At 36.9% G+C, this 12954-nt stretch overlaps 1 protein-coding gene across 6 annotated transcripts in view; it reads right to left on the reverse strand.

The window, feature by feature from the left end:
• RECQL5 (RecQ like helicase 5) overlaps positions 1–12954 on the reverse strand; it is a 65935-nt gene that overhangs the window by 8622 nt on the left and 44359 nt on the right. For 5 of the 6 annotated variants that reach the window (XM_039328126.1, XM_039328125.1, XM_039328123.1 and 2 more), the window contains 9 exons: positions 11971–12198; positions 10684–10780; positions 8891–8927; positions 7474–7532; positions 6107–6180; positions 4728–4821; positions 2771–2911; positions 564–1210; positions 107–176 (listed from right to left, as the gene is read on the reverse strand). In XM_039328126.1, coding sequence (XP_039184060.1) covers positions 107–176; positions 564–1210; positions 2771–2911; positions 4728–4821; positions 6107–6180; positions 7474–7532; positions 8891–8927; positions 10684–10780; positions 11971–12198 — 1447 coding nt within the window. Of the gene's footprint in view, positions 1–106; positions 177–563; positions 1211–2770; positions 2912–4727; positions 4822–6106; positions 6181–7473; positions 7533–8890; positions 8928–10683; positions 10781–11970; positions 12199–12954 lie in introns of those variants that run through there. The other variant, XR_005554835.1, reaches the window with a different exon arrangement.

Consider the following 12954-nt stretch of genomic DNA (forward strand, 5'->3'; position numbering starts at 1 on the left):
TTTCTCTCTCTGTGTGTCTGTGTCTGTGTGTGTGTGTGTGTGTGTGTGTGTGTGTGTCTGTCTGTCTGGACAGACAGACAGATAATTTTAATAAAATATAACTCACCTCAGCTGATCCTGGTCTTTTTCCATTAAGATTTTCACAATCATTGGTCATATCTTCTTCAGATTCAGCCCTTCAAGAAAAAAAGACCACAGATTCAGCCCTTCAAGAAAAAAAAAAGGATAACAAATACAGTATGTCTTCTAAAAATAACCTCTTTGTGGAGACAAAAGAAATGCCTGAACTTAGCCTACACTCAGATCTCCAATATCTATACACTGAGCTGTCCTTCTGCTCAATTTCAGGCTAAGGTTTAGCTTTTTTACCTTCAGTTATACGCATACAACCTGTGACAGCTCTCAGGATGAGCAACAAGCTTAAATTCCAATTGCTTGATATACTACAATCTCAACTTTGGCTGGAGAAACTATAGTTGAATCATTGCTTGTATTCAACTGCCCACTGTCTATCCTAATTTCAGAAAGGTAATAACTGAGAGGCAAAGAAAAACATATCTCACGTTGGTTTTTCAAGACTTGATCCTGAGCATGAGGACTCTCTCCCTAATCTTTGACTGCTCAAAGACAGATTTTCTATATTTTGGGATTCCTGCTCTTTTTTGGGGGGTGAACTCGTTAGTTCTTCTTTAAAGACAGTTGCCGTTTCCTTAGGTTCAGCTTTCTCTTCACACGCTCTTCGGGAGGTAAACTGAGGCAGTTCATTGAGACAGTTGATTTTCTCTTCTGCCAAATCAATTTCTGAAGCCTTGGCTTCACATCCTGCTTTGGGGATGGAGAAAAATTTCGAGATGTTCTGAGATTCTTTCCTGGCTGCTTCTGCCAGCAGCAACTGCTTCTTAGTAGTTTTTCTCTTTTCAAGACTAACTGCCAAGGAGGTGACAGCCTCAGCAGTATCATTTTCAGTATTTTTTTCAGGGGATTCACCACCGTTTTTGCATATTTTGTTGGTTGCTTCCTCCTTATCCTCAAGATTGTCACCCATATCCAAAGGCTTGGGACCACAGCCACCGTCCTCCTTCCAGTCTGAACCAATTTCCTCTTTTACAACATTAACCTCATCTCCTTCCTTGGCCGACAGAACCTCTGAAGCAGACTGGAACATGTCAGACATCCTTCGAAATCCAATCCCCATTCTCTTGGGTTTGAACTTGGGGAAAGAGATGGAAAAGAGTTACACTTCTAAAACATTTGAATTTGCCTATGAACATTTGAAATCAAAAGCACAATCATTTGAGCTGTTTATTTTTTATTTACAATGCATGCAGAGCTTCTAATATACTGCCTTCACTAGGAAACATTTTTAAAAATTCAGGGAAATATTCAGAGATATTTATCTGCCTTGAAAATAGCCCAGGTTGAATTGTGTAGCCTGGTCAAATATCAGGACCATAGGAAATGTTTTATATTTCCTATTAGGCCATAAAATGTTTTAGAAAATTTGCCAAATTTCAATTTCAGGGGAATCATGGGGTTTGGATTTTGGATGCACTAAGTTATCCCATTTAGGGTATTTTGCTTCAAGAATGGATCAAAGAATGGTTGGAAGAAATATTAGAGCGAGCGGTAGAGCCAAAACCAGAACTATTAGGTATAACCACACAAAAGTACGACAAAGGCGTACTTTATTTAATGTTACACATTCTAACGGCTTCCAGACTGGTTTTTGCTCAAAATTGGAGGAATAAAGGAATTCCAACGGAAGAAGAGATCCTGTATAAAATCCTTTCATGTGCTGAGATGGACAGGCTTACAATGATTATGAAAGACAAGACAGAACAAAAATACTTCGAAATCTGGGACAAATTTTACCGTTGGTATGAATTAAGAAGAACTGCTCGGATCTCAAGTTAATGAGAGGATTGAAATATATATATAACTATACATATAATTGTATATTTAATTGTATTACATAGAAGGATGAGGCTTATATAGAGGTTAAGAATGATGTGTTAAGTTTTTGTACCATGAGAAACAAACTGTTAGGAATACTTACTCTGGAATGTCACGCTTGTCCATTTTTGTTTTAATTGTATTACAAATAAAAAACTTTTAAAAAAAAAGAATGGTTGCCATATGATGTACAATTTAGCCAGTTAAAGTTACACACAGACAAACAGGGGAATTTTAATAGTAGTATACTTGACAACATGTGACTCCCTTGTGTCATCCTTGCAGTTATTTCCTTATTAGATTTCTCAATGCCTTCAACGACAGAACTAATGTACTTCCTTCACTGGAAAAGCTGGGATACATTCAGAGATATGTATCTGCCTTGAAATAGCCCACGTTGAAGTGTTGAGCACAGTCAAACATCAGCCCAGGAAATGTATTATGACATTTTGTATTATGTCATACACTGTTTGGTGTTATGTCATACACCGTTTGGTGTTAATTTTTATATCCTAAAATGTTGTATAAAATTTGCCAAATTTCAGTTCTATGGGAATCATGGATCCCAGATTTTGGATGCATTCTAAAAGTTAGCCCATTTGAAGTCCCTTGTTTCAAAATGTTTTGCCCTATGGTGTACCATTTCACCCAATTCAAGGTTACAGGAAAGAGAATTCTAGTAGTATATGGATAGATATTTTTTCCTATATGGCAAATATAACAGAGATCTCTGAAAGCTCAAAGAAATTATGCATCAGACAAAATTTGTTGCAAAACCACCTACCCAATAATGAATTATAAACAAATAAGCACTTACAGTATTCACTTTGGATGCTTGACAGAATACATCATCATGTTTAGCAGTTGGTTCACCTTTCATCTTGGGGTTGTCACTGATTCCCAAGTCCGATATAGCATACAATTCCCCGTTTTTGGAAGCTTTGTTGATTTCTGTAACCTTTATTGAAAAAAGGGACAGAGTAAAGAGGATTCTGTCTCTGCTACCGTACTGTGTTTGTTTCAATATACTAGTTCTCATTTAGTATAAATAGTAACCAGCATTGGAATTTCCACTGCTAACTGACACAGTCAGAAAGTGCAAAGTCGTATCACTGCACTGCTTTGTGACAGAATGTTTGGCACTTCTGGTTGCCATTATGAAGCAAATCACTCTGGGTGTGAAGCAAGGACCTCACGTGGTCACTACATGTGACTTCCTGCTGGCTTCCTCATTGACTTTCTTGTAGGAAGTCAGGAAAGAAGGTTGCAAATGGTGATCCTGTTATTGTGGGATACTGCAACTGACCTAAGTATAAGGATCAGTCATAACTATCACTTGTTTAGCACTGTCGTAATTTCAAATGGTTGCTGAATGAGTGGATGTTAGGAGAGGATTATCTGTAGTAGCAACAAGTAGGAAATCCATGTAAGGAGATATTGAGGAATTAGGCTTTTCTTATTCAAATCAATTAATGCAGCATTACCATCATTCCTGATCAGGTTCTTAACAACCTAACCTGGATTCACAGGGAATTATTTCAGCTATTCTTCCCTTGTCTGAACTCTCATTCAAATGTCTTGAGCACAGATAGCAAGGACTTTTTTCCTATTTTGTCAAAAAATAAAGTTCTTACTTTACTAAGATTCGTTCAAAGTAGATGCACCCCACTTTTAAATGCATATCCTATCCAAAGCTTAAATATAGGAATGTGAGAAATTAACAAAGAAAAGGGCAAAATCTTAAAAACAATAGTGATCAGTGAATTATGGGATAAATATAAATTCTGGGAGTTGTGCTTAAAACTCCAGTGTAGTGCCAAACAATCAATTCAAGAAAGGGCAATCCACCATTGGGACAGGGCCTCTAGCATCACCCACTGAGGCAATTTCAAAGAGAAGGCAACAGACCTTTAGGCACCTGTCTTTCAAGCCACTTATTTATACTAATCTGAAATGAAGTGAGATTCTGGAAATTACAGAGGAGTGCTAGAAATTGAATCTACAATTGTTACTAATTTTTGGACAACAGTGTTCCTTTTCTGCACTTGAAAGGAAGCTTTTGCCACTGAAACTGACACTTATTTACACATCAGATTCTTCTAGAACAGTGTTTCTCAACCTTGACAATTTTAAGGCATGTGGACTTCAACTCCCAGAATTCCACAGCCAGCAATGCTGGCTGTGGAATTCTGGGAGTTGAAGTCCACATGCCTTAAAATTGTCAAGGTTGAGAAACACTGTTATAGACCTACCCACAGGGAAAATTGTGCAAGTCTCCATTTTAGAGTTAGAGAATGGCTTCCAAAGCATGCAAAAATGACTACAACTTCAGCTGCTGGAGCGATGTCTTTTTTCTAGATATCCCAAGCCGCTTACCTACTTTCATTCAACTAGAAGGCCCTGCCAACATTTACAGAAGAAGAAGGGGTTTTTTTCCTTTATTCCTTTGTGAAGTTTTATTCTGTTGCTGCAACCATATAATTTTAAAGAATGGTTGTTCAGAAATGAATTAGGGACACTGTACTGCAGATTATTTCAAAGCATACATTCTTGAGAAGCTATTCTCAATGGCTGATCTACAAATATGATTATTACTGAATCTGCATTCTGTTGAAGTTAAAGATCTACATAGTGTTATAGGAATGATAACAGCATTTTCCAGTAAGTCAGCAATAAATACACAACCTTTTTCCTTTATGACCATAGGTTTCAAGAAATCCAGCTATCAGAGAGAACTCTGGCCCACAGTGTTAATCTCCACAACTGTTTATTACCTTCTTTAGAACTGATGCCTTGTATAGGTTTGCCATCTTATTGATCCGGAAAGCTTCATATTCCATCTCTACAGCACATGCTAGAAGACCTGAACTAAAACAGACCCACAGTTTGAGTAGCAGTGGCTGAAGGCATTTCTCCAAATACAAAGGATATGCTCCGTGTTTTCTTATAAGAGATGTCACCGTACAATCCACATTGAGGCAGTTGGCAGTTCCAAATTATTACCTGAGTGCAAAAATACTATTGGCAACTGCCTATTCTTCCCCAAATAAGGAGACAAGAAACAATAACTTTAAGTTATATTTCCCTTCAAATATTTCTAGTTTATTGAACAAGTACTTCTAATCTGCCTATTTCTTTTTGCAGTACCATGTATTTGCATGATACATTCCTACCCTCTAGTGGGGACAAAGGGAATTGCATTATCTAGATCACAGAAGAAAAGATGCAAATTATATGTGGGTCATTCAGATAACCACAGTCGTGTAATTTACCCAGTAATACAAGAAGGACCTCATAACTGCCTACTTTGGTTCCAATAATGGGATCTGCTGGAGAACCAACACAGTCATCCCTAACAATGTGCATATTTAGAGCTTTAACTTGAAGCATGATGACATTTGACTTAAGCAAATACTCTTAAATTTTTGCATGGTTCAAAATATGGTAGTGGTATGCAAGTTTAATCATTTATAGACTGTCTTTCAGCAAGATAAAACAATTCCCAGGACAACTTTAGAACAAAAATAGCAATAGTAATAGGACCAAAAAAACAAAAACAAAACCCACCTAAAATCCCCACAGAAGTTATTTGTTTTCTTAGCTCTTTTAAAGACTAATATATATATGGTTGTTTTTTTTGTGTGTGTGTGTTTGTGTGTGTTTTTTTGTTTTTTTATGATGCACCCAGTCAGCCCAAATATGGGAAGAAGAAAGGGTATAGCTGGCTGATGAGAGCTAAGGAGCTTGAAATAACTCTTTGTTAGCAATCCAAATTCATATATATATCAGTAAACCAGTAAAAGAAGAATTTCAGAATAAATCAAAACACCTTGCCAATAGATCACATTTAAATATCACTTAGATTCAATTCCATCTAATTCAATATCAATGCAGGACCTCTACAAATGAGTAGTAGTTCCTTCCCTATCCAAAAATTTCACCTGGATGTGTCCCTTGCAAGGGCCATGAAGGAAAGGCTCGATGGAAATACACGGAACAGCCGGAAGCCTTATACATAGCAGCTCTTCTATGTAGTAGAGAGCTCTTATACTTGGTCTACTTCTGTGCCCTTAACTTAGTCTGAGTGGGGCAGGGAGGAAAAAGGATCCAAAGAGGGCTCTGGGACTCTTCCACCAAATTGGATTAGATCTACCTATCTGTCATGGGTGCCGCTTGCCGGTTGGTGACCAATGCTTCCTCCAGCATCCAAAGGCAGTGTTCTCGAGCCTAAAATAAAAAGAGGACATATGGAAGTGTGTTCCAGTTGTGGTGGGAAAAGGTACCATCCTTTCCAAATGTGTAACTTAATGTATGTGCAGCAGGATACTATCTGTCCTGCTACCCCAATAAGTTGAGGTTACAACATTACAGCCAAGGCCTACTTTTTGCTTATTAAGCTTTTTCTTTAAAAAGATTAACCCAGGTCTAAAATGAAGTAAGAAAGAGCCCAACACAATAATCGTTTGGTGCACTCATCGAAATCAGGGTACTTATGACAAATTGCAATATCATCACTAACTGATTTTTTTTAAACATGTTTTAGGGCCTCAATAAAAAGGTTTCATAGAGTTGGGATGATAAGGACTGGAGAAGTCTATACCATGGTCTAAGACAAGTTTTTTAAAAAAAAATCAGAAAAAGAAATACAAATTTATTAATGGGACTCTGAAAATACATTTATAAGCACTCCCTGGACATTTTTTTTGTGTGGTGGTTACAGAATGGTTTCTAGACCATTCATAAAGTTGAAATAAAGCACAGGTACTAATAAATAAATAATCATGAAGACATTTCAAAGCTATAAATCAATACCTGCGTGTGAAATGTTACATCACACTGGAGACAAGTAGTTCAGAATGAACTGAACTGAACTGCACTGCGTGAAAGCTGGGGCTAAGAGCTGCTATGGTTCTTTAGGTCTGGATGTGGAAGAAGCAATGAAAGAAAGAAAGGTACCTGAACCCTCATCACAACATGAATATTCAGATGAACAGCACAAAGACTTTTTTTTTTAACTGAATGAAGATATTTGCTCCACTAGTAGTAAACAAAGTAATCCAAAATAACTTTTAGAAATCTTTCTACATTATTAAGCAGATCCAATATTAAAATGTCTCTCTCTTGCTTTCAAAATTCCATGCATGAGCGCATCTGGTGGCGCAGCAGTTAGAATGTGGTAATTGCAGGCTGACTGCTCACTGTCAGGAGTTCAATCCTGACCGGCTCAAGGTTGACTCAGCCTTCCATCCTTTCCAGCTTGGTATAATAAGGACCCAGATTGTTGGGGGCACAATACACTAACTCCGTAAACTGCTCACAGAGTGCTGTAAAGAGACAGAGTTGTAGTGAAGGGGTGGCTCCACCTAAATTTTGATTGATCTTGACTTTACCTAGGAAACATATCTGTGCTATATTTTTCTTCAGTTAGTCTTTAATTTGAATATCACAACTTAATCAGTTGACAACAAACAATAAGTAGACTGCACTAAAATAACCTGTCTTGAAAAAAATTCCACTTACCTTTACTGTAATTCTAGCAATTTTCCTATTGGCTGCATCCTTCAAGGGACAATCACTATCTATCAAAAGGAGTAAATATAGAACCTAAGTTAACAATTTCTAATATGTTGCCAAACTTTTCACAGATGGGAACTATAACTGCATCAAATTGCAGAACAGAACTTTTTCTGTATACCTGTGTGTTTTGTTACTTCACCAACCCATGTCTAGATTTTTTTTTAAACTTCCTCTCCCGGCATATGCTATTCTTACACTGGAAGAATTCATGTGATTCTCTAAGGCTCTGGGTGTTTCTGGCTTATATCCTGTTGGCTGATGCATGTGATGAAGATCCATCTTATTAGCGATCTGGAAATCTGCCAGTGATTTCATCTTTGGGCTAGATCATAATGAAAGTGTATCATTTTACTGATATTTACCTACTATTTATTATGCTTTGTTTTGCTTGTTTTTAGTTATATCTGAAATTTTCAATAGCATAAAAGCCATTCTGAGGCCAATTAAAGGAGAGGCAGGGTTTATTTTTCTCTCTCTCCATGTTATTAAGTGCCACCTATGTCACAGAATCAATTAGGCTGTCTTGTACGTCATCTTACTCATGAGATAGCTCTAAAACACATTTACATAATGCCCAAGCGCCATCTATATTTATCACAGATTTCCAGAATGGTATTTGGCACTGAGAAAGCTGCAAAGTTCTAGTGAAAGTCTGATTTAGCTATTTTTGCCAGAGTTGGGTTTAAATCCAAATGCTTTAGCAAGGAGCTCTTCATAGGCGATTATACTAACTGTAGTTCAATCCAACGTGGAATCCTAGGCTTAGTAATGTCATATATACAAAGAACAGCGTTCTAATATCCATCAAGCAATTTGCTGGTGGTAAATTTTAAACCTATAAATGATGCAGGCCTACAGTAGAAAAACTAAGAAGAATTCCAGCAACTACTAGGTGTAAAATGCAAACTCCATTTATAATGAAATCGAAATCCAAATCTTTCCACCTTTTTCTTCTGTTTGTGTGATAAAAGAGGCTGCAAGCGTCTCTCTTTTGAGCAGGATGAACAGTTCCCATCTGTTCTACATTACTGTAAACTACCATTTATTTTCAATTATTTGCTTCTAACTCTACAAAATTATCTCTCATACTGGGGTTTATGCAGGCTAAAGCATTGATTGACTGGTTATTTGTCCCCAAGTTGGAATCAATTGTTAACGACCACATGGATCAATTTTCTCCTGGACACAGTATCCCCACCTGATACTTCAGATCTTCCAATAGAGCACCCATTGCTGGTGTTAACTGAATCCCTCTATCTTACAAGGCTAAACTATATATTACAAGGCTGTAATTACCGTCAACTCTTCAGAAACACCCATGAAAACTTTATCCCAAACTGATATTTGAAATAATTTTTACCTGGAGGAACAAAGTTATCGTTTTCAGATTCTCTGCTCTAAAGATATAAAAAAAGAAGGAAATTACAGAGATTAAACAGAAAGATAGGAAATGTTTTTAAAAATGTTGCATGCTAAAGCTTAACTAAAAATATGAAACCTGAACTAAAAAAAAACACCAATGTATTTAAATAGTTAAAAAGATATTTTAAACCAAATAGGGTTAATTCTTTGCCAAACAGGATAAGGGTTAAAAACTGGAGAGTCCCCTAATGCATTTGGCAATTACGGTAATTTATCTTTAGCTGGTTAAAGTAGAGATCTGTTAAACTTAACATCTACAATAGCTTCATCCTACATTTTCTGACCTGTGCAAGCAAATTTTGGACGAATATTACTAGGTAATATTCTAGTCATATAGAAAACAAGAAAGGGGTTAGAAACAGAAATAATTTAAAACTGCAGTCTCACAGTTGAAGAAATCCTATTCTTCTTACCCCTGACTTGAACTCTGTGCTTGGCCTTATGGGTTAAGGTACCAAGTTAGAAATCTGAAGATCCTAAGTTCGAGTTCCCTATTAGGTGTGAAAGCCAGCTGAGTGGCTTTGGGCCACTTACTTTCTCAACTCAGCCCACCTCACAGGGTTCTTGTTGTGGAAAAAACAGGAGGAAGGAGTATTACGCATGTTCACTGCCTTGAGTTATTTATAAAAACAAGAAAGGCAGGCTATAAATGAATAAATAAAATTAAACGATTCTCATTATGCTGTCCAAATTCAGCGGCAAGGTTTCCCACTATGTTGAAATAGGAAATGCATGAAAATGCAGCGCAAGGGCTGGCAATCCAAGAACGGTGGTTCCCCTAAATAGGCTCTTAATTATATATTTACAAAAAAGTACATTGAAATTGAATTGATTTAACTGATCTTTAATCTGTAGGTACAGTACATTAGAAAAAAGTAAATAAAATAAGTAAAAATAAATTATTGTAAAATGGCCTCAGTCACAAGATTTCTGTGGTTTTATCAAATGTTGTCTAAAATCTTGCCCACTTTAATCTTTGATTTTTAAACATAAATGACTGTCTTTGATGCCTGCTGTTTCTACTCTAAGCCCTGAAACAATTTTCAACTATTTCAATTTAAAAACAAAACAAAATAAAGACAAAATCCCACTCCTACATGGTTCTACCTATTTTGGACGCCTCTCAAGCAATGGGTGGAACTAATCAAGGAGAGAAGCAACCTAGAACTACGGAGAAACTTCCTGACAGTGAGAACAATTAATCAGTGGAACAACCTGCCTCCAGAAGCAGTAAATGCTCCAACACTGGAAGTTTTTAAGAAGAGACGGGACAGCCATTTGTCCGAAATGGTGTAGGGTTTCCTGCCTGAGCAGGGGGTTGGACTAGATGACCTCCAAGGTCCCTTCCAACTTTACTACTACTACTACTACTACTACTACTACTACTACTACTACTACTACTACTACTACTATTATTATTATTACATGCTATGCAGCCTCTGGTCATGTATCTGTGATGAAGCACTAAATCTACCCTCAAAATATGATTCTCTTAGTAACAGAGAATAATATCCAGTTTTTAAAGCAACTGAATGAGTTTCTTTCTATTAGTATTTGTACAAGGTTGAGTCTTAATATTTTAGATCAATTCTGAAGTCTTATTTTTGGGGGAGTTAAGTTCAATTTAACTCAGTGTGACTTATTTAGGAAACATATCAGGATTGCATGGCATACCCAATCCAAACATGTATAGGTGAGCCTCTAACTTCTATAGAAAGCCCTTCTACTTACCCTGCGCAACTTCATCTGTTTGTTATAGAAAATGTTCCATGCCTTTTTCTGGCTGTCCTCGTTAACTTCGCCCACATTCCTGGTATCTTCATCATATCTGAACAGTAACTCAGAAAGAGTTGGAAGTTGAACAGGAGAGTCATGTAAAATTATATCAAATTTTAAATTAGGATCAAAGGCCAATATTCTAGGCATCAGGATTAAGCATCAAGATGTGGACCATTGCATAAACAAGATTGTAGTTTTACTACAGAGTAAAATGTTTTTTGTTCATGTAAATAAGGTTACTAATTGCATTTGTTGAATCAACTCTGATGGGCAACGTGTTAAATTTCAAGCCTATTTAGAAGTCCACTAACTTAGCCAGCATGACAACTAATGAAGATTGATAGGATCTGCATTGCAACAACATCTCTAGAAGGTCATATACTGCCTGCCCCAGCACAAATATAATGGAAACAATTTTGTATAACTATGTAATGTAAGAAAATGCCCTTAACTTTCATTTAGTGTGCTGCAAAGATTAAAAACAAATATTAGAGTAAGCTGTTAAGCTAAACACTTGGCTCTCATTCTCACTCACAGGAAGAAAGTGATGCTGAATGTATGGTTAATTTTCCAACAGAAATTATGAAATTATCTTTTTTACCAACAAGATTTGGCAGATTGTTCTAAGAAAACTGTCATTTTTTTCTGAGCATTTTTGAGAATAACATAAAGTCAATTTGGGAAGCATGAGCAGGAGAGTCCTATCCCCCACATGGACATGTTCCTTCTCCCTATTTTGTTTTTAAGGGCCTGCAGCCTTCCCTTAAGTAAGGAAATAGAAAAAGGCAGAATAATTGGGCAGCCCCACAAGGGAGAACAGCAGCTTTTACTTGCAACAGGTTTACACAACTCAATGCATTCTGAGATCCAGTTTAATCTTTGTATTAAGAGAATTGCATAACTATATTTAAATATGTAAAAACATTTCTATAACAATTTTAAACCATATATAGTTCTTAGTCTCCTTATTCTTGACCCTTTTGACTTCCAAACTTGAACTACAAAGAATAATTGTGCACTCTACTGAAATGACAGATTCATGAAGAAGTTGTGGTTTTTGAGATCATCACTTTAGTCCGCTTATGCAGAAAAAAAAGCCTAACTTTTGTCCTCCTTACTCAGGAGAATAATCAAAGTCACCAAAAGTGGGGGGGGGAGAGAAAGAAGAACAGTTCTTATTTGTCACTAACAACACTGGCCACAAAAATGCCTCTTCCCAGTTAGTTAATGCAGACCTACCTTTCAAAGCCACCACAGCCTCGCTTTCCTCCTCCATACAGCTCAGGGTCACAGGCATTCCAAGATGAAGCAGAAGGTCCAATATAGGTTCTACTCCAACTTTTGGTACTATGCTGTAATGCTTCTACTTGCTTCTTCACTGCTGCTGGATTCTTACAATAATCACAGCTTCTGTTACATTGGGGAACATCATCTCCAAAGTAGTTGGCTATGGCAGCATGACGACAACTAACAAGCAAACAGGCAAAAGGAGCAATGTTAGATTGAGGGGGGGGGGGAGGAAGGAAACAGAGAAAACTCTTTTCTTACGTGGTTTGGAAGGTTCAGAGACTTTCTGAAGGTGGCCAAGTTAAAAATACTCACAGGATAAGGACACAGTGACACAAAGAGCATTATATGCTTTCTATGTTTTCTAGACCACTGAAAAATGCTAGCATTCTATTTTGAGATTATTTGAATATACAGTTTGGTAACTTTAGCAATCTGTTGACAACCTCTCCTACTAATCTATAACCAGAAATTATAAAGGCAGTTGTAACACATCAAAACCACAGGCATTTAAAATTACACTGAGGGCTTGTTTCAGGGTTAGTTCATATTAACCTTTCCCTCCATATATGTTCTTATGAATGTTGTTGGGCAGAGTGTCAAGTGGAAAAACATGCTGAATACTGTTCATGTCAGAGGAACCACCTAATGGCTGGATGAATGGAACTGTCTGTACAGACCATAAAAGGTCAATAAAAAGCAGCCCTTGTTGACTGGGCTAAAAGATACCTTTGGGAGAAGGATAAACTATTTCTGTTGACAACATTAAAAAAAACCAACAGGACAAATGCCAATGAACCAACATTCTCATTTCCATCCTTGCCATTTAGCACAGGCTCTTCATGAGGTGGAAATTACTATTTAATAGAGTTTTTCAAAAAAAAATTTCCTAGTATATTAATTTCCAAGCACACCACAAATGCAGTTATAAACACA

This window comes from Crotalus tigris, unplaced genomic scaffold (genome assembly GCF_016545835.1).
Source record: "Crotalus tigris isolate CLP2741 ecotype Arizona unplaced genomic scaffold, ASM1654583v1 scf7180000024370.6872682, whole genome shotgun sequence".
NCBI lineage: Eukaryota > Metazoa > Chordata > Lepidosauria > Squamata > Viperidae > Crotalus > Crotalus tigris.